At 48.4% G+C, this 21557-nt stretch overlaps 1 protein-coding gene across 1 annotated transcript; it reads left to right on the top strand.

The window, feature by feature from the left end:
- Positions 1 to 716: 716 nt before the first annotated feature.
- ACTR1A (actin related protein 1A) lies at positions 717 to 20060 on the top strand. The gene is made up of 11 exons (XM_030569060.1): positions 717 to 846; positions 7370 to 7434; positions 8167 to 8242; positions 9696 to 9821; positions 10776 to 10900; positions 12416 to 12632; positions 15160 to 15252; positions 16215 to 16389; positions 18095 to 18156; positions 18566 to 18606; positions 19427 to 20060. The coding sequence occupies exons 1-11, from the start codon at positions 799 to 801 to the stop codon at positions 19527 to 19529; spliced, it is 1131 nt and encodes a 376-aa protein (XP_030424920.1). The 5' UTR covers positions 717 to 798; the 3' UTR covers positions 19530 to 20060.
- The last annotated feature ends 1497 nt before the right edge of the window (positions 20061 to 21557 follow it).

Genomic DNA, 21557 nt, shown 5'->3' with positions numbered 1-21557 from the left:
CAGTGCAGACGAAGGGGTGGCAGTACCATACCATGCCACCCTTACTTCTGTGCTGCTGCCTTCAGAGCTGGGTGGCTGGAAAGTGGCAGCTGCTGACTGAGGGCCCAGATCTGCAGGCAGAAGCGCAAAAGTAAGGGTGGCAATACCATACCAGGCCATCCTTACTTCTGTGCTGCTGCTGGAGGTGGCTCAGCTTTCAGAGCTGGGCTCCTGGCTAGCAGTCACCACTCTCTAGTGAATTTTTTTGAGTTAATCATGTAAGGTAACTGCAATTAGTCAACAGCTCTAATTATTAGCAAATAAAAAACAGTTGCTAAGAGATTAGACGATGATACTATGAAGCACTGACTAAGGCTATGTCTACACTAGCACTTTTGTCGGCAAAACTTTTGTCATCAGGGTGTGAAAAAAACCACACCTGCGTGGCAAAAATTTCATCAACAAAAGCACCAGTGTGGACAGCGCTGTGTCGGTGGGAGAAGCTCTTAGTTTTGCCTATATAAGTGGTAGTGTAGATGTGGCCTAAGTCTCTCTGGTCACTTATCTGGGTGAACACAACTCTTGGTCTACACTACAGCCTATGTCAGGCAAAACAGACCCCGCCCCCACGCACCAGAACCCACCCACAGACTACAATTCCCAAGATGCCCTGGGCCCCCTCACGTACAGACTACAGTTCCCAGCATGCAGCGCTCATAAAGCGCACAGCGCCCAAGCTGCCCTGCGCTCCCTCTCCGCGCATGCGCCCCGCAGCCCGGGCTGTCGCTCCCTGGCTGGCGGCTGCGGCGAGTCCCCGCTATGGAGTCCTACGATGTGATCGCGAACCAGCCCGTGGTGATAGATAACGTGAGTCCGGGCCCGGACCCCTCAGGCTGGCACCAGGGAAGGGGAGGCGGGAAAGACACGGCCAGCAGGATCCCTTTGTCACTGGGCCCCGCCCTGCTGCTCCCCCCTCCCCCCCGGGCGAGTCCCCTCAGCCCCGCCCCGTCGTGATTTGGGGCCCGCCCAGACACAGCAACGTGTCAACCGAACTCAATGAACTCTCTCATTCCCGCTTTTTCATTGGCTCTGGCGCCTGTCAGTCACCGCAGGAGAGATCACCCTAACCTGCTGGTTCGACCGGTCTTACCTCCGCGGAGGTTCTCGGCACGGGAGTGCTTTGATGACCTGATTGGCTCTCTCTGCTGTCACTCACATGGGATGCCCTGTCCCTTAGCTAAACCTGACGAGCCCGCCACTGTGTAATGTACATGCAGTGATTGGCTACCATGGCCGTCTATCATAGGTATAGGCTGGGACCCCTCAAGTTCCATGGTCCGTTGCCCTGCCAGGACATCTGACCAGACTGGGCAGGTTTAGGGTGAGGGGCTTGGAGAGGCTCTGCCCTGACCAGGCACCCAGCAGGCACCGCTGACGTACCCAGGAGGAGTGGACCCTCTCAGAGACACAGCTCCCAGCATGCACTGCTCCATGTTGAGCGCAGAGGAGCATGGCATCTTCATGGGGATAACTGCTCCCAGTGTGCGCCCTGTGGGGACAGCTCCCAGCATGCACTGCTCCATGTTGAGCGCAGAGGAGTATGGCATCTTCATGGGGATAACTGCGCCCTGTGGGGACAGCTCCCAGCATGCACTGCTCCATGTTGAGCGCAGAGGAGTATGGCATCTTCATGGAGATAACTGCGCCCTGTGGGGACAGCTCCCAGCATGCACTGCTGCATGTTGAGCGCAGAAGAGTATGGCATCTTCATGGAGATAACGGCTCCCAGTGTGCACCCTGTGGGGACAGCTCCCAGCATGCACTGCTCCATGTTGAGCACAAAGGAGTATGGCATCTTCATGGGGATAACGGCTCCCAGTGTGCACCCTGTGGGGACAGCTCCCAGCATGCACTGCTCCATGTTGAGCGCAGAGGAGTATGGCATCTTCATGGGGATAACTGCGCCCTGTGGGGACAGCTCCCAGCATGCACTGCTCCATCTCCAGACCAGTCAGAAGGGAGGCTTATGGGGATGATTGCTCCCAGGACACACTGCACTGCCGTGAGTTTAACAGTCAGGGCATGGCCTGCGGAGATGATAGGTTCTAGCCCATGGCCCTTCTCATTGATTCAAGCCAGAACTGTAATTTCTATGAGACACACCTCAGGATTATAGATGAGGTTGGCTCCATGCCTTAGTGATGTACTTTAGAGTCCCATGCGGACAGCGGTTTCGTTAGCTCTGATCCAAGAGGCTTCTCAACAGCAAGGACTATCCAGTAAAGAGCGAGAGAAGGAGGGGGATGATTTAGAGAGAACCTCTTTTGTTACAATGGGTCACACGCTCAGTCTCCTCCCTTCAGCCCCTTGATGCCAATATTCCAAACAAATTTTACTGTTCACATGTCAAATGAGGGGATCCTACCTGTGCTCGCATACTTTTCCATCACCTTTGACAAAAGGATTTAGGAGTAATAAATGGGCTTGCTTGCCTTGCAGCTCTGAACACACTCCCTGTTTTCTTGTACCTTGCAACTTTAGACCTTTTAGGCTCACTCTAGACATCCTAGCATGTCTGCCCTTATATGGGTGATTCCTAATTTCCCCTTATTCCATTTTTACTGTCCCTCCCAATTGCCATCTGGAAATCCACCCATCTCTTGAACTCTTTCATACCTCTTTGCCAATGTGCCTTTCCCAGTAACTAATTCCAAATATGTTTCAGTGTTGTGACTTGTATATGTCAGAATGGAAGGGGTGACTCTTGTTTCACTCTGCAGGGTTTGACTTGGTAGGCCTGGCTTTTTTTCCTTGTAGAGAGATTTTTCTGAACTGGAATACCATATCTTAATCCTTCAAACTTTGAAACCTGATCCAGACAGTTTGGTCCCCTCATGCCCTATTCTCCCACTAAGTCTGTGTGACCTTGGGCAGGCTGCTTAACCTCTCAGTGCTTTTGTTTTTCCATCAATAAAATGGGAATAGTGGTGCTTACTCACCTTGGCAAAAGGCTTTTGAGCTCCTAGGATGAGAGATGTGGGAGAAATGCAAAGGAAATATTATTAGAACTGAGTGCTAATAATATGCAGATGCTACTAGGAGTCGAGCAAGGTATAAAGAGGCATATTAGCATATCTGGTTTCACTTTGTCCCTGACTAGTTAAACTGAGATTTTTTGCGGTATATGTGAGAGAAATAATCGAACAGTTTATGTTGTGAGATCAGCATTTTTCACTGGCGAGGCTCCTAGATCAGGATCTTACAGTGACACTGCACTTTTGGGGCTGTCCATGAGTGATACAGGACAGTGCTAGGAGAGAGAGAGAGAGAGAGAGAGTGTGGAAATAATACAGACAATATACTACTGTTCTGCACTTCTTTGTAGTGCCTTTCATCAGAGAGTCTCGAAGGGCCTTACAGAGTTGGGTGTTATCTGTTTTAGGCATGTAAAATGAGGCAGTGAGGATAGAGAACAGACCCAGAGAGTCCCGATTCCAGTCCTGCTGTTAACACTAGTAATACCTACTTTTACCTATTACTGTTCTTTATTGCCAGCTGTATACTCATGTTTCCAGCACCGGGCTTTTGTTGTACAAAGCTGGAGGTTGGGGTTGCTGCACAATACTGGCTTAACACTCCCTCTTTTTCCCATAAGTAAATTGTATATTACTTGAGTCCTCATTCTGCGATGAGTGCCATGTGAGCAGATTGCTGCACCCCCATGGAGCCTCGCTGAAATCAATGGATGGGTGGCCTTGGTGAACATAAATGAAACCAATCGAGGTGAAGGGTCAGATTCAGCCCTGACTCCACTGACCTCCGTGTAGTCATCCCTGCTTACATGAGGCCTGGCCTGAGAGAGGGGAATCAATGTGTCTTTGTGATCTGAATGTTGTTTTTTTCCACTGCTGATACAGCACTACTGGATATTGTTTCTTTGAGTGAATGGTTTTTTATGCTCTTGATGTTGTCAAAAGAATATCTACCCAAATGGAAGTGAAAGAGGAAGTGTTATTTCCATCAAGAGTGAGACCAGAGTAGATTTAATCTGTCAATGAATTCCATGTTTATTCAGATCATAAACCCCCTTCAAGATTAGTGAATCAGGCCATGGCTACACTGGTGTTTTACAGCGCTGCAACTTTCGCGCTCAGGGGTGTGAAAAAACACCCCCCTGAGCGCTGCAAGATACAGCGCTGTAAAGCCTCAGTGTAATCAAGGCAGCAGCGCTGGGAGCGCGGCTCCCAGCGCTGCAAGCTACACCCGTAAGGGATGTGGTTTACATGCAGCGCTGGGAGAGCTCTCTCCCAGCGCTGCCGCTCCGACCACACTCACACTTCAAAGCGCTGCCGTGGCAGCGCTCCCGCAGCAGCGCTTTGAAATGTCAGATGTAGCCATACCCTTAGTTTTGTAGTCCACTACAAAGCTGGTGAAAGGGCTGTGCTTGGGTAGCACGCTCCCAAAGTTTAGGTATTGTAAACAAAATATATTTTCACTGACTTCAAAACAATCTTTAGGGTTTTTTTCCATATTTAAAATGCAAAACCAATCAGGATAACTGAAGAAGGAAGAGAGAGATAAAAATCTATCAGCCTTAATAAATGTAATATGCTTTTGGTGTGGAGTGTTGTTGTAGCCAGAGGGGAGGTCACATGTTTTTGCTGTACTTAAAATTGCTTCCGCCACATTCCTTAAAATGAACTTCACTCCAGGACAACAAAATCCCACAAAATACATATTTTAAAATCATGATTCTTAACCTGTCAGTGTCCTTTTAACCACTTACATTCTTTTCTGTGTGCATCTACCGGGACAGTGAGCAAAGATTAAATAGATCCACCTACCCAGTGCGCACAAGTGTAGCTTTGTTTAGAAAGATTAAAGCATTTACAGGGAAGCTAAATAGACTGGAAAGCATTGTCAACTCTCATAATAGAGAGATGGCTAACAATTGCAGTTGGATTAGTACCTGGTGCTACTGCATTTGGGCCCGGTCCTGCAGGCTCTTGTGTTCCGCGGAAGTCCAGTTTATGTTTTTGAGGGATAAATAATCTCAACTGATTTTGAACTTTAATAAGTAAGTTAAAAATGCATCCCTTGCTGGGAACCTCTCAGTGTAAAATAGAAGCATCATTGTTCTCCTGCAACTCCTTCCCTGAAGCCAAGCATGCTGGCAGTGTAGTGAGTTATCATCTAGACTCAAATATTAAATAAGAACTGTCTTTGGAGGAGGTTGCCTTACTGTATTTATTTGTCCTGCTCTTTGCTACGGTGAAATTGTGAATTACCAAGTATATATTAAAGCTATTGCCTAGGAAACTCAGGACTGTGTTTTGTAGACTAGAATAATGGCTTTGCTCTAAAATGGATGGTCAGAAAAGAGTCCACGTCACGCTGACCCCATCTCTTATTTCACAGATCATTTCTGAGTGTGAGTAGGTTAGTGCAGCAATCCGACAAAATTGGGGGCCACCAAGCAGGAGTCTACTCTGGGTCACGCAGAACGTCTGCTGGCAGGATGGGGGTGACTCACAGTGCTCCAGCATGATTCAGCGGGTAGGGCACTGGCCTAGGAGGCAGGATCCGAGTATTAATCCTAGTCTGCCACTGATTCGCTGAGTGGTTTTGGGTGAATCAATTTGTCGGCCTTCCTGTCTGTAAGGTGACGACAGAGATACTAACCTGCTTTTTGGGGGTGCTTTGAGATCTGTGGGTGAAGAGCACCTAAGGGGTTACCAGATATCCCGATTTTTGGGTCTTTTTCTTATATAGGCTCCTATTATCCCCCACCCCCTGTCCTGATTTTTCACATTTGCTGTCTGGCCACCCTAAGAGCACCATTGGTTGTCTCAGATCCTGTGTGGCCGATAGAACAATCCTCTTGACTTGTAAACCAAGAAATCATGCTTTGGAGTCATTGAAGGTGACTAGAGAACCCCATTATTAGAATCACTTGGCGTCAGCATGTGTCACATGCCTCACTCCACTCTCTTCTTTATTTGCATGCCTTTCCACGAAGGTGCTCCTTTGCAGCGTCCTGAGTGAGCAAACCTTGATTATCTGACTACATGGTTTTCTCCAGTCGGCTCTTTATACTAAAAACCTGGGAGCTTCCCTGAGGTCACTTTGTTTCAAGCTGGCGCTCCTACAGAAAGGGGAAGAGGAAGTGGAGGAGGGGAGAGGATCCGCAGTGATTGTGGTAGGGAGCTACGTTCCCAGGATGTATCTTGAAAATATCCATGAGGAGAAGTGCACTTTGCTGTTTGGTCTGAGAGATTTCTGCAGCTCCAGGAGGTCAGCCGCCTGGCACAATTGTTACCGAAGATTCAAAGTGCTCAATTTTTAGCTACTCTACATGCTCCTGTGGGGTTTTGCTGCTTTGAATAGTGCCTCCTTGCACAAAAAAAAATCCACCATCCTTGCCGTACCCAGCCTCTTCTCACTGGCTTCCTCTTGAATCTGATTCAAGTTCCTTGTCGCATCCAAAGCCCTGTGCAACTTAGCTCCCACGTTCCTCTCTGCTCTTGTTTCCTTTTGCTCCCTACTTGTCCCCTTAGCTCTGCCGATTATTATTAGCCCCAGTCATGGCCCAGGACCCCACCGTGCTGAGCGCTGTAGGGACACAGAACTACAAGTCTGTCCCTGCCCCAGAGTGCACCCTCTTAGCGTCTTCCCCTGGCCTCAACTCCAGTCTGTTTTCCACGGGGTTGCTCGCCCCTTAAAACTCCTCCTTGACTCAGTCCCTCCCTCCAAACCTCATCCTAAGGCATGCTTCTTCTGAAAGCCTGTGAACCCTCCGCCTTCCCTTCTAAGAAATGAAACTGGCATGGTTTTTGCTAAACTCTACCCTTTAATTATTTGCTCTGTGTTGCCCTCTCTGCCATCTGTCTATTGTTTAGATTAGACGGGCAGCCTGTTGAGGCTGAGGCCTCTTTTTCTGTGTCTGTTGAGCCCGTAGCTTGCTTCTGATGCTAAACAGGTGACAGTGTTTGGGTCTAAAATAATCTGCTATATGAAGCAGACTGTATGTTGTGGGATTGCTCTGTGCACCAGGGTGACGGCCGAGAGGGGCGGATGCTTTTTGCTGATGTCCCTCAGCTTTCACACTCCAGGTCTGCCCAGCAAGGTGTTGTCGGTGGAGGGTGGAAATTACTCCCTTAGCACACTGCAAAGCACATCTTCTGGAGGCAGAACTTGTCTGGATTTGGATTGCCTGTGTAGGGGGCTTTCTTTATGCTGGGTCGAAATGATCCGGGGAGGGCTGCTCGTGCTGCATTTAACATGCTGCTTGTATTTAAGTTGTTGTGAGCACAAGTGCCACGTGACTGACATGCAGCATTAGTCAGTATTATTTACTTGTTTTTCACATACTTCTCTGTTCCTCCCGCAGGGCTCGGGTGTGATCAAGGCAGGTTTTGCAGGTGACCAGATACCGAAGTACTGTTTTCCAAACTAGTAAGTACCCTAGTAACTCTGGTGCAGGGGTTCAGTTGCTCTGAGTATCCCAGACTATTTGCAGTCTACATAGAGGGAGGAACGGTCTTGTGGTTTAAGCAGTGTTGGGAATCTGAGGAAGTAGGTTTTATCTCTGGCTCTGCCACTGAGATAGTAACTCACCTTCCAGAGGGGTCCTGGAGCTGAGTTCAGGAATGTGAAATGCTCTGAGACTGCCTGAAGTTGCTAAAAAAACATGCAAAGGGTAATTCTGTGCGGCTTTGAGTCAAGTCCTGTGGGCTCCCAGTAACTGGTTGTAGTTGTAGAATTAGAGAGAGACCAAAGGTGGAATTAATTTAACCCCAGTACAAACATTGGTCATCCTGCTATTAGACACCTGAGGTACTCTGGAAACCTGAGAAAACAAGAACAGGGTGGGTAAAAAATACCTTTATTTATTTATCCTGAGCCCAGTTCTACCATCTTGACTCATGTCAAATGGCTGTGGAAGTTAATGGGAGCTCTAGCGGAGAAAGGACTCCGGGGTCTGGCTGCCTGGGCACTGCTGACAGCTGTTAGCTCACCAGACTGACTCTTTCCTGGGGGGGTATGTGTGCTCACCCAGGTGAAGTAGTCCCTCCCACCATTGCTAGCAATAGCTTCTCAGGGAATAGAGAAGCGCTGACTAGTTAGTGCTCGGGAACGTCTCCTGTCTTGCATGAGACTCTCTAATACTTGCAACTTCCATTGTAGTGTGGGCAGACCAAAGCACGTTCGTGTCATGGCTGGTGCTTTAGAAGGGGACATTTTCATTGGGCCAAAAGCAGAGGTAAGAGCGTCTGTTTGTCATGGATCCCCATGTGTCTGGGGGTAGGCTCCCCGGGGAGGTCATGGCTCCCAGCTGAGAAGGTTGCAGCAGTAGTGGAGGGCAGTGTTTCCACTGGAAGAGGAAGAACTGCGAAGGGGAGTAGTCTAGACCTTCCAGTGCAGGGTGCTGCCTGCAGCAAGCTGAGGTTTGTGCCCTGCCCGTGGGTGGTAGCGTTAGTGGTTTCAGCTAAACACGTTTTATATTAGCTCAGAAACTACGGAGTCTTTCTGTGCTCTCCCTGTTCTCTGGGCCCGTAGGAGGATAGTGTTTTTTTAGATGATATCCCTGTCAAAAGGGACATAAAACTAATGCCCTGATCATAGGAATCGTATCTGGAGTCCATAGCCCTTTCCTGGAGTGGGATTTCCACCCCCCAGTGTCCTGGCTCGATTCCAATTGGACAATTACATCCTCCCTCCCTAATCTCCCCTGCCGTTTTGATTTGGATACAACATTCGTTGACTGCTGTGGGGTGTTAAACATCTGCTGTCTTTCTCCCCAGCGGTAGCGGCATTTCAGTGGAGAGTGATGGGAGTCGATAGCAGGTTCCTCTCTCTCTGTCACTGAATATAGTTGTGCCTCAGTTTCCACTCCAGATCTGTGTTTCAGCCTCTGGTGCTGATCTGCAGTCTCTCTCTTTTTGTAGGCCAGTTGGTTTTGTTTTTTTTAATAAGTTCTTTGACCCTCTGGCCGAAGCAAGAGAGTCTTCCTTGGGCTCAACGCTTACATCCTTCACACATCCAACTTCACCCCCTATAGATGCAGGGCTGATCAGTACCAATAGTAGTCCTTTCCTCCAGCATCTGCCCCTGTTTATGCACAGGGTGGAGGTGGATTTCTTTCTACCCTACCTGGACACCCCTGTTGCGGGCCCAGAAAGAGGAAGCTTGCCCACAGCCTCCTCCATCATGTACTTCACTCCTCCCTGGGTCCTCCTATTTTTGGCCTTTCTCTAGCCAACTCGCAGTTCCTTCTCACGCTGCACCCCCATCTCTCATGGTCGAGAACCTTAAATACCAGATCTTGCTTCACTTCTGGTTTCCATAGCCTGAGCAAGAAGATTGCCGTATGTAGTCCTTTCTTGCACATCACACTCCAGACTACAGCCCCCTTAACGACCTTGTTGGGGCTGAACTTGGCCTATAGACTCTCCTAAAAGGTCAGTGCACACCCCATTAGAGCTTCCCATCGTGCATACTAGAGAAACAAAACATACCAGTTTCTGGATATTTGTATATTGGTTGATTATATTCTATCCTTTATAATTAAATACGGACATTCAGTGTTATTCCTTGGCACTTACAGCAAGCAGATGCCTCTGTAAGAGGAGCAGTGTCACTATTAATGGGCAGTGAGGAGTATGTTTGGAAATCTCACTCAAAGGCGTGCTACGTTGTCTTTTCTGTGTGGCTAGGAGCACAGAGGTCTGCTCTCGATCAGATATCCCATGGAACATGGGATAGTGAAGGACTGGAATGACATGGAGCGCATCTGGCACTATGTGTATTCGAAAGACCAGCTTCAGACTTTCTCAGAAGAGGTGAGATTTCATGCAGGCCCAGTGCTTTGTTGCTAAGTGTGTGTAAGTTGTAAGCTTTGCTTTTCCTTGCAGAAGCTCTAAATGTACCTGTTCATTCATCAAAAATTATTGCTTCGCTTTAGACCTCCGCCAGAAGTATGCAAGCAAAATGACCTAGTGGCTAATATGATACTGTAGCTTTACTGCTGATCCAGCATTCAGCCCTTGCGCACACATTCTCCCCAGTGCAGCATCCCATTATTTCTGAGCTAGGCTGGGTGCTTCTAATCGTTCCTGTCCTGCTTTGTCCGCTCACCAAATGTTTACTAATGAAATTGTTTGAAAGGAAGGAAGCGTAAACCCCGTGCACCCAACATGGAGAGACAGAAAAATAAAATAGGGCAGCGTCAGCGAGATGTTCTGCGAAATGGCTCTGGAAGTGGCTTAGAAGTGTTTCCGCTCTATGGTGATGAACGAAGCCTGCAGCCCCTTGTCAGGGCCTGTGTTTTAAAGGCAGCCCTGCCGGAAACTTAATGATGTGACTTCTGAGTGGACAGCTGGAAAAAGATCCATTCGGTCACAGCAGGATAGTCCCCTATAGTCTGTTCCCCAGCGCTCTGTCTAATTTAGCTTGAAATGGCCCAGGTCCTGAGGATTCTCCAGCCCTTCCAGTGGGAGATTATTCCACAGCCTCTGAGATCTCACTGGATGCCAGTGTTCCCTCATTCCTTAACTTCATCCCATGTTGCTATTTATATCCCCGTGGTTCCTAAAGTGTGCGAGTAAACAGAGTTATTCTGGAACACGTTCCCAATCACGCCAGCCAACCCCCAGTCCGTATGGACACTCGCAGCCTGTGGTGGGGACAGAGCCCCCCTCCTCCGTCTAGCTGTGATAGAGCATTCCCAGCTGCAGCGGGTCAGAGCTGCAGAACGAACCCCTCTGCTGAGTTCTGTTTTGTCTCTATTAAACCAGCATCCTGTGCTCCTGACGGAGGCTCCCCTGAACCCACGTAAGAACCGAGAGCGAGCCGCTGAGGTTTTCTTTGAGACCTTTAATGTGCCTGCGCTTTTTATCTCCATGCAAGCGGTGCTCAGCCTGTAAGTATCTTCCCCTTCCTCTGCACAGCCTGAGCAGAAGGGCAGAAATAAAACTTCAGTGAGATTGTCCTGCAAACCAGCCATTCCTTTGGAGAATGACTATTGAAATGGAGACAGATCTGCCCATCCCAAAACCACGGGGGCGTTTGGGTCTTGCTTGATGTTTGCAGCTTTGTCCCATGTCTAATTCTGACCTTAACCTCCTGGAAGGAAGTAGAAATGTACAGGCTATGAGGCTTTTTTTGAACAATCTCTCCAGTCATTGCTAGTGTAACAAGGTCCACCACGCTCAAATCCCTGTAGAGGCCACAGTCTGCAACTTTGCACCCTAGATCAGCAGTGGGGCTTGAACCTGGGGATCTTAAAGCAGGAGCCTCTACTGCCTGAGCTAGAAGACCCAGCTTTGTTAACCAGGGCGGCAGCAGGCTCAACCTCTGTTTGGTCCAGCCATGGCTAGAGGAGGCAGAGTGCCACACTGAGTAGGTGTCAGTTCAGCTCCACTTCTGGGAGTGCTGGTGTAAACAGGGGCAAGGATCTCGCCGCCATTTGTAATTTTACCACCATGTCATCCAGGTCTGCCTGCAGTATTGGGTTGTGGTGGTTAAAATGCTGGTGGCTGCTGGTGCCTTGACTAAATTAGTGCCCGACGGTTGTTGGTGGCAATGGTTGGGGGAAAGGCTAGTGTATCCAAAGTAGTACCTCTCGCCCCATGGCCTTGCATTGAGGCCATATTGTGCTCGCCGTGAAAAGCTCCAGGCTCATGCTTCCAACCAGAAGCTCTCTCTAGGCAATGGGAGGCACCAGAGCTGGCCGACGTAACAATTCCTGCCCCTCTAGCTGCGTTCAAGTGTGGCATTTTGGGAGATGGGGTGAGCAGGGAACTGTGTGTGACTGGCTGGCTTAAAAAAAGATTTGCAGAGTTCATCTGCAAGGACTTCCATTCTGATCTTTACCAAGCCACATTAAACCAACGGAGGCTTTAGAAAATGGTCATATTTTGTGCGCGGTTCAGTTTCAAATGGATTAGCTAGTGACACTGGGATTAATCCTGTTTCTTTTCAAATCCTTCCTTTTTTATTAGTAACCCATTGGATTGTTAAATGCATTTTTTAACTCTAACATGATATTCTTCATTCCAGTCGTTTACTTTCTGCATTTCACTTTCTAATTTTACTAACCTTTACATATATTAATTATAACTACTTATTTTTATCCATATTGCATTCTGTAAAATCTTATTTCAAAACAACCACCCCAGATCCTGCCTCAAGGCCAAAATTAAACAGAGTTCTTCAGAATTGAAAAAACTTTTTACTAAAAACAAAAACAAAAGTAGAAATGCCCATTTCAGAAGTAAGCTGAATTATTCTGCAGTTACTTGCTTCTCTCTCTCTTTGCTTTAGTATTTGTCTGGAGTGTAATCATGGCGTCAGCTGGGCCAGGTAAAAGTCCAGGTAACACTTGTGAAATTTGCTGCCTGTCTCTCAAATACAATCTTTCCCTCCTTTGTTGCAGTTACGCTACAGGGAGAACCACAGGGGTGGTGCTGGACTCCGGAGATGGCGTTACCCATGCAGTTCCTATTTACGAAGGGTTTGCTATGCCTCACTCCATTATGCGGATCGATATCGCTGGCCGCGATGTATCCCGCTTCCTTCGCCTCTATCTGCGGAAAGAAGGCTACGACTTCCACACGTCATCAGAGTTCGAGATCGTCAAAACCATCAAAGAGGTGCCCTGCTGTCTGTGATTGGTCTAGGGGTGATTTCTGCGGCAATGAGCCAAGGAGTCTCTGAAATGGGGTGCAGATCCTTAGTGGCCAGCTCCTTGATGGCAGTCTTGGCGGCAGGGCCCCTAAAAACTGAATAGGCCATTGAGCCAGAACTCCCCTCTGATTCTGACAGAGGATCTCTTCATGTCAGGACCGGTCAGCCTGGGGGACACTTGCATTGCCAGTGCCTGTGCTGTACTGGTTGTGCAGATAAATGCAGAACTCCAGTCCCCAAGGCTGGCAGGGTGACACCTTCCATTTGCACTACAGTAATCTTCTGAGGAAAAAAGACTAGTTAAATCCATGCCGGATCACAATGAGAAGTGTGAAATATTCCATATTGCATTATTCCACTATCCGCAATGATAACATTTAAAATGCAGCACCCAGATTAAAGACCCCTTCTTAGGAGCCCAGTATTTTGTGATTATTAGCATCAAAGTCTCTCACAAATATGCACGCTCAGGGAAGTAAGCAACCCAGAGCCATCTTGGCTACTGTTCTGTTAGAAACGCGGAGGAAGGCAGCTCATTTCTGCCAAAGAAGAGGACAGAATTGGGGGATGGGAGATGAATATTTTAACTACAAGAGTGACTGATTCTTAGCAGTAGCTTTGCTATCTCTTTGGACATGGCCCAGCAGTTTTACACACATAGGACTCCCATTGGTGGATTTCAATGGAAGCTTTGCCTCTCTAGGTGCTGAGTTGTTGCAGTGACTAGCACAGAAATGCTCATAAATACATACAGGCATTCAGATCAGTCCTGTCCTGATTAGAGCCAAAAGCCCCTGAATTTCTGACTGTGGTCGCTGTGTAACGACATCTGGTGGATAACCCCCGTACTGCATAACTGCTGCCTGTACAGTTGGATTAAGACAGATGCATATGCCTGGTCTCAATGAGTTTTTTCACAATCTGTGATCTCCTGCCAGCAAGAGAGAGTGAGAGGAGGTGGAAAAGGTGCTTGTGATTTGGGAGTCCAGTTCCAAGTGCAGCTGCTTAGCATGCTAAGGGAGAGGCACCTGCACTTGGTCACTGCAGTTGCTGGTGACTTCAGAAGGCACAAAGCTCTGGAGGGGTGAGGCTTGTAGATGGTTGGTCTGTTGTTTCTGTTTTGTAAGTGCTGATTACAGGGGAGGAAGGGCTGGTATTTCAGTGGCTAGAGAGAAATATAGAAGATTCTCTTCTGCTCTTCAAAAGTGGATAGAAAACATCCTGTAGCTTCTGTGCCTGGCAAGATGCTGGGCTTGATAGGATGGGGAAAAGCGAGAAACATGCATACGTCCAAATCGGGGTATATTGCACCTTGGAAACGCTCGTACAAATGGCCAGAGTCCTTGGTGTGCTCTGCCGCTTAGAAAATGAAACCGCAGAGCCGCCTGTATTGGAATCTGTGCTCTAGCGATCAGGCTCGCCATCTCCCAGCAAAGGGATGACTTTCTGAACCGTACCCTTACGAAAGCAGAGCTCCAGAAGAAAAATGGAGACGAGCCCAGACTTGCATGCTGAACCTTCTCACTAGTGGGGGCTGCGGGAGTGCAGAGTTAGCACACGCAAGAGCTTTCCCTCCCCACATTGCCCCCCTCATATTTCCTGCTTCACGAAGAGATGCTAGAATTCATCATTCTCCGACAAACACCAGTGATTTCTGCTATTTGTTTTCACCAAGGCAGCAGGCAGTGCTGCCAGCTCACAATTTTACCACGAGCATTACTGTTTGATTTCCTTGAAGACTCAGCTTGTGGAGACAAGGGATAAATATGAGAATCTCTGCTTACTTTTTTTTTTTTTTTAAATGAAAATTTGCACCCCTCCTGGTTGTGGAGAAAAGCTTGAAAATGCACCCAGAGTGTGACCTAAAGGATTAAAACCAGGAGGAAAAATGAAAAAGAAACAGTAATTTATTATTTGTCACATGATATTTAAACCAATAATGAGTTTTTCGGTGCCTGACATGATTTTTGAAGGACTGAGGATTTCAGAGGGAATCATTTTAAAAAGCCTGGTCAGCAGGGACAGTAGCAATGGATTTCTGGGCTTAACGCTTTCATAGTTTATTCTTTGCCTTGTGACTTTCACACTGCTTCCTTCTTAACTAGCTTGTGGAGCTGCCTGGAAAGCATTTCCATCTCTCTGAAACGTGAGTCCCAAACAGGGATCCAGTCAAAATAGCAAAGCTTCTTTCAGAACAAAAAGTTCACAAAACTTCTGTTTGAAAATGTCAGAATGTTTTTGTTTCCCCATGAAGCCCTATAGTGGCTAAGCTGCCAGGAGACTTAGGTGCATCATGGGAGATGTAGTCCAGCTAGCGAGTAGGGACCAGAATGAGACACCTCAGTGGCTCAGAGTAGACTAACAAATGTTTCAGTTCAGATTGATCTGAAAGATTTGTTTGTCCGAACAGAAGGTTCTGCTGAAGATTGCTCTCTTCCCAAAGAAAAATGTTTTGTTCGGAGCCCTGCTCATCTGCCTGCGTTCCCTTTGCAGCGTGCCTGTTACCTGTCAATAAACCCACAGAAGGACGAGACGTTAGAGACCGAGAAAGCCCAGTACTACCTGCCAGATGGAAGCACTATTGAGGTGCGTAAGGACAAATATTAAGTTATTTTTCATAAGAAGTTCATTGTTAGTAGACTGTCATGGCCCTCTCACTGCTCGGGGCTGGGACGTCTTGGTAGAATCTCTTGCTAAAATGTAGCTGCAGTGGGGACAGGATTTCTCTTGTAAAAGGTTAGAATAGTTCCTTATCTATTTCTTTCTAAAGACCTACAGTTATTGAACCAATTGATAAACGGTTTCTGATAAATATAGCTTCCCCCTGAGGATCGCTGTGTACCCGTAACTCATTGAAATCCCAGTGATCCAGAAACACGTGCTGTTCCTGTGACACAAGAGACCTCAAGTCCAGGGGTCTGCACTTGCAGGTTCTGATGCAGGATCAGGGACAGGATGAATGGGTCTCAGCTTACTGCAAATCCAGCAGCAACCTCTAGATGGGGGTTTATCTTCTCTAGCAGCACAGAAACAATCCCTGTGAAGAATGACTTGGAAAGAAACCTAAAGGTGAAACCTTCCAGGTGAGGGCTGAAGGGGAGAAAGTATGGGTTGTTTTGCCCTAGCGCACCAGACTTGGAATTAGGAGCTCTAAGTTTTGTTCCAAGCTCTGTTGCTCATTTGCTGTGGGGCTAGGAGCAAGTTGCTTCCTCAGTTCCCCCTCTCCCCCATCCATAAAGTGGGGGTAAAAATTGACTTAGTACTGTAGTGGCATGTTGAGGCTTGCTTCACGTTCATGAGATCTTTGAAATCTTCGGCTCTGTGAAGCTACATGAGTTATTGTGTGTTAAAGGGAGCAGCCCATCAGCCTTTGTTCCTCATCGGGATGTTAATGATGTCATACAAGCGTCTGGTAGGCCAGAGAGACTCTTTATAACTCACTGATGTTTCGGTCATTGAAGGGTTAAGTGTCTCTGCTATACAGGCATAGGCCACGCTGCTGCTTGTGCCGTACTGGAAGCTAACCTGTTCCCTCGTGGTGTTTGCAGATTGGCCCTGCCCGTTTCCGAGCCCCCGAGTTACTGTTCCGGCCTGACCTGATTGGAGAAGAGTGCGAGGGGCTGCACGAGGTGTTGGTGTTCGCGGTTCAGAAATCGGACATGGACCTGCGGCGAACACTCTTCTCCAATATTGTGCTGTCTGGGGGCTCCACGCTCTTCAAAGGTCTCTTTGCCTTCCACCTGGGCAGGATGCCCTGCACACTACTGGGGGTGGAGTGAGGGGTGAGGTCATGGAATCCTAGGAAAGCCCCGTTAGATCCTCCAGCTGCTCTCAAACGGTCAGGGCAGGAGTGAGGCTTTGTCCAGCTTAGCAATGGGGACTCCACCACTTCCCTGGGAAGATGATGCCACAGCCTGAGACTTTATTCTTTTCTCCAGAACTATTGACATCCAGTGTCATCTCATTACTCCTAGTCACACACACCCCCGTGTCCCCCTAGATAATCCCTCCCCTGCTTGGAATCGCCCCTCAAGCTTCTGTAGACTGAAGTAGAGACTTCTTAAAGGCATCCGGCTCCCACATATGTCACTGATGCTCTCCCCTTGCTCTCTTATCCTTCCCCTTCTCCCATCATCATTTTGTCTAAGAACGGACTGGACAGCCAGGCTCTTTCTGCTCTTCCGTTGCACCGTTTTAGGGCAGGTTCTTTGTTAAATCTGTAGAAGGCTGGTGCACGTCCTGAAGTTCCCTTAGATCTCTGCTTTAGTGGTAGGGATGTCGAAATCCCCTCAGGCATGAGCTGAGCATGTGGAGTGATGGTAGCTACATCACCATCTGGATGTCCCTGCCCACCTCAGAATGGGGGCCATAAGAGAAGGATGTAGAGGGAGAGGTTGTTCTTAAAGCCAGGGTGTGTGTTACACTCTGAGATGGTGCTAATGGAAGAACCAGTTTCTAGTTGTAATAGAAATCCCAAGAACTCTGACACGGCAGCAGGAGTCAAGGTACAAACACTACTCATAAAGATGACTCTTTCCTAGGCCCTCCTGATCTGTGCTTCCTAGGGGTCACCCACAACCACTTCCTCAGTGCAAGCCTCCCTGCAAGTCCCTCAGAAGCAGAGTCTGTGTTATAAAAGCAACAGACTCCTTCCACTTCCCAGCATGCTTTGCAGTGAAATGAGTGACAGACAGGCTTGCCTTTCCCCCACTCTGCTGTCATTGGGACTCAGACAGGCTCATGGGGCTCACTCCTTCTACTATGTGGCAGGGCTGTTCTGCACCACGGTGTGAGTCCATCCTTCTGGTAAGAGGATGAAACTCTCCAGGACCCACTTCCTGGTCTTCCACCCCCATGTGGTAGCACTGGAGGGACAGGAGTTGAGGGGAGAAGGGTGGACCTACCCACCCTTCTTTGAGCTTTGTAGTTGGGAGACTCAACCAGATAGAAACAGGAGGCCAAGCCTACCAGGCTCTTCTGAGACTTCTCCTTTCTCCTCAGGGACAGCTTGTCTTCTCATTTGTCCAGATAAAGCCTTTCCACCGATCCCGACAAGGAATGGTTATCTTTGGAGGGAGCAGGTTGGCTAGGAGGGTGAATCCAGTTATTATTAGCACGAATCTTGGTTGGTGCTTAGGGACCAACCAAGATCTGGGTCCAGTGTACTAGATGCTGTAAAAATACAGAGTGGGTCAGCTCTGTAAATTATACCCCTACATCCACTGTATCAGGATCTTCTTTCTGGTTATGCTCTGTGGGCTCCCCGAGCCTGCTCAGGACTCTGGGAAGGGACTTTACAGGCATGAGCTCAATGGTCAGGTAGGGCTGTCACCCCGCAGTATTTTGCGCAGAGCGTCGCTGCATCTGCAAAAACTGGTCGGGGTCCGTGCTCGGGCCCAAATTAAAGCAAGTTTCCTTTTCTGTGCAGGCTTTGGAGACAGGCTCTTGAGCGAAGTGAAGAAACTAGCACCCAAGGACGTCAAAATAAGGGTAGGAGTGCTTGCCTCTCGAGGCTTCCTGGCCTGCCTTTCCCCTGCGGTGGACGGGCGAGGTTCAGCAGCCTTGAGTCCCTTGGAGACACTAGGCTGAGGTGGCCGCTGCCCTGCCCTTCAAACCAACTCCAACTTTTCTGGAACAGCCCGGGCACCCCTGTGGTGGCTGCTCTTAGAACTGAAACCCATTTGGGTTCTGGAGAGGGGCATTCTGCTGGCAATGCAGCCCACCTTCGGGATCTCTGACCATGACCATGGTCATCCCCTGGCAGCGCAGCTTGAAGGCAGAAGCAGTCCCAATACATGTGTCTACTGGATGGGAGTGACTTGGGGGAGGAGGGTGTAACTAGGGAGCAGCTTGTATCCTGGGGACAATATTAATCTGAGTTCCCTGCCTCTCCTTTCAGATATCTGCTCCTCAGGAGAGATTATATTCCACGTGGATCGGGTACGTACTGCACAGCAACCCCGTAAAGCCCTTTGGCCTCCAAGCCTGGCTTTAACCGTGTAGCTCAACCCTGAGCCCTGCCCCTACCACAGTTAGACCCAGGGTAGCCCCGACCAGATTGGTCATGTTTGTTGCGAGCAGGGTTCTGGTCTCGTCCCTAATCCTCGGCATGGTCTGTTCCATCATAAAGCTGTGCTGGATTCTGTCCAGTCATAAGTGCAGCCTCTGCCAAGGAAACACTGCTAACCATGTTATCCTGTTGCTGTACCCAGTGGTCTCCTCTTGTCCTCCCATTCTCATCTCATCCTGCACCCTCCCGGTCAGTGGGAGCAGGCCCTTGGATGGTAGAGTTTGGGGCCGGATTCCCCTCATTGATACCGTTACTTCAGTGGAGTTACTGCTGATTTAGACCAGTAAGTGAGAAGGGAATCAGGACTGTAGGCTCCTATCTGACTGTGCCCATTTAAGGTGTTGTTGAAATAAGAAAATCCACTTTGCTGGCAACGCGTGTGTTTTGCAACTTGCTGGCTGTTGGTGCAGTTTCAGGTCCCCCTGCACCCCCTGGACAAAGCATGGATGATGGCGGCTGAAAGCTCAGCATAACCAGCCTGGGCCTGAAGCTAATGGGGATTTGGTTTGTAAGGTCTTTTGGGCAGGAACTCTCCCTGTGTTTGCACAGGGGTTAGCACTCTGGGGTTCTGGCCCCTGGCAGCAGCCTGAAGGTGCCACCTCAGTCCAGATAACACCTGAGGGAACAAGACCCACACGAGAACCACTGGCTTGTCCCGGTCTGCTAACACACTCACTTGTTCTCCCCCAGTGGTTCTATTCTGGCCTCGTTGGACACCTTTAAGAAAATGTGGGTTTCAAAGAAGGAATACGAAGAAGATGGAGCCCGTGCCATCCACCGGAAAACCTTCTAGCCCTGGGACCCGTCCTACACTCGCTTTTCTGAGTCCGAGTGTCTGTGAGGAGCTGCGTGTGTGTGTATGTGTGTGCAGAGCATGGCCCCGGAATGTCATGGAGCAAAGAGGAGAAGGATTAGATCACTTTTTTTTTTTTTTTTTTTTTTAATTTATTTTAAACTGTATGAGGAAAAATAACCAGGCCCCATTTCTCCGGTCGGCCCCATTCCTTTTACCTTCACTCCTCTCGCAGCCACGTCTGTCACTCTAGAGAAAGGGGATGGCTTAGAAATGGAACAGCTGGACAGAAGGGATCAGACCACTGCAAGGCAACCAGTCAGGGTGTTGTCACGTAGCCGAAGACTCCAAACCCTCCGGCACGCCACAGTACTGGCTGCTTCACCCTGCGGGGGTGCCCAGCAGTGTCTCTCTCACTGGCCAGTTCGGCTTTTTTTTTGTTTTTTTTTAATATATTTTTATACAGAAAAAACACATTAGGAGAAGTTACAACCCCCCCTTTTTTTGTTGTGTGTGTGTGTGTGTGTGTGTGTGTGTGTGTGTGTGTGTGTGTGTGTGTGTGTGTGTGTGTGTGTGTGTGTGTAAACTCTTAGCCTGCTCTGTGGCTATGGACCATGACTGCACAGCTGGAGCAACTGCTGACAGGACTTAGTTTGTATTGCATGGTGTAGGTCACAACCACCCCTCCGCCGCTCTGATTGTAGTAGACGGTTATGATCTTAGGCTCTTGTTCGCTGACATTCTTCCTCCCTGGGAAGCAGGTGCCCAGGGTGGGTACAAAGGCACTGGTGTGTTTTGCTCTGATTTTGTTTGGAGAGGTTTACAGAGCTGTAAGAGAGGAGGCTGCATTTCCCCCTTTCTCCTAGAGCAGGGTCAAGGAACCATCCATTTTCAGCCAGACAAAACCTCTTCCATTTGATCCATCCTTGGGCAAAAAAGCACATTGTAACTTTTGAATTATTTTATTTATTGAAATGTTTAATATCTAAGTTACTAACAGGGCTGCTGGTTCCAGGGGCAGCGGCTGCCCCTCTCCTTCCAACACCCTTGTATTGAATTTTCCATTGTTTAATGCGAACACTAATGTTTACAGCACGCATGCTTAGCATAGTAGCCAGCTACTCAATCCCGCAGTGCTCCTTGGTTACGGTTAGCGAGTCAGCGTTCTCTAGGAATGCACCAAATGAGAGGACAATAAACTTAGTACGCTGGCATTATCAGCGGGTTCCTGAGCACTAGTTCTTCATTGCACTGGAGTGTTACACCAGGCTAACCCTTCTGCCATGACACTGCTACCGCGGCTGTAAGGCCACGGACCTGCTCTGGGGGCGTGTTCTGTTGGGAGGAAGCAGCTGGTGCTTTTTACGTCTCAGTGTTTTTGGTTTTTAAATGAGGTTGCTGCTGAGAACCAAATATTTTGCCTGGTTTAGCCACTTAAGTATTAGAAGAGAACTCACCAGAGTTGTGGAGTCAGGGTAGTAATCGTATCTCTATATAGAGCCAAGTCTCGGTCTTCGAAAAGAACAAGATTGAAGTAGGAGGAAATCATCCTGGGGAAACCCAGAGCTTTTCCTATCGCCTAACAGATTTGCACCTCTAGCGGCATGGAGGGAGTATAGACCCTTCCAAAACTTTTTTTTTTTTTTAAACCACCTGTTTTTATTTTAGATACTACATGGATGGTTGGAGATTCAATCCCTGGATTTAGAATGTGCAGTTAGCTTTATACTATAACAGCCAGCTGCCTCCATCAGACATGCGAAGATGCAAATGCAGCCGTTGTGCTTATCATTAAACGGAAAAAAGTGTTAAAGCCTGCGCAGTTAAAAGACGAGACAGTCTGCATAGTGTTTGTGTTTTTTAAAGTAACATGCCTGTGGTAAATCCCTGCTTTGGGGCTTGAAAAGGAAGCAGTAAACGGCAGTAATTCCTACATGTACTTTTGCTTCACAAGCTACCCCTCCCGTTAATATCCCTGTGCTGCATCATGCCTGCAGCTGTGGTACTGACAGGCTCCAGGACAACTTC

The sequence above is a fragment of the Gopherus evgoodei genome, chromosome 7 (genome assembly GCF_007399415.2).
Source record: "Gopherus evgoodei ecotype Sinaloan lineage chromosome 7, rGopEvg1_v1.p, whole genome shotgun sequence".
In the NCBI taxonomy this organism is placed as follows: domain Eukaryota; kingdom Metazoa; phylum Chordata; order Testudines; family Testudinidae; genus Gopherus; species Gopherus evgoodei.
The sequence above is the reverse complement of the archived record's forward strand: the minus strand, read 5'-3'. Positions and strand labels throughout refer to the sequence as shown.

Coding starts and splice junctions, on each gene's coding strand:
- ACTR1A (XM_030569060.1), top strand. CDS start 799: ATGGAGTCCTACGATGTGATCGCGAACCAGCCCGTGGTGATAGATAAC. Junction 7,435..8,166: donor AAGTACTGTTTTCCAAACTA/GTAAGTACCCTA, acceptor CTTCCATTGTAG/TGTGGGCAGACCAAAGCACG. Junction 18,607..19,426: donor TTATATTCCACGTGGATCGG/GTACGTACTGCA, acceptor GTTCTCCCCCAG/TGGTTCTATTCTGGCCTCGT.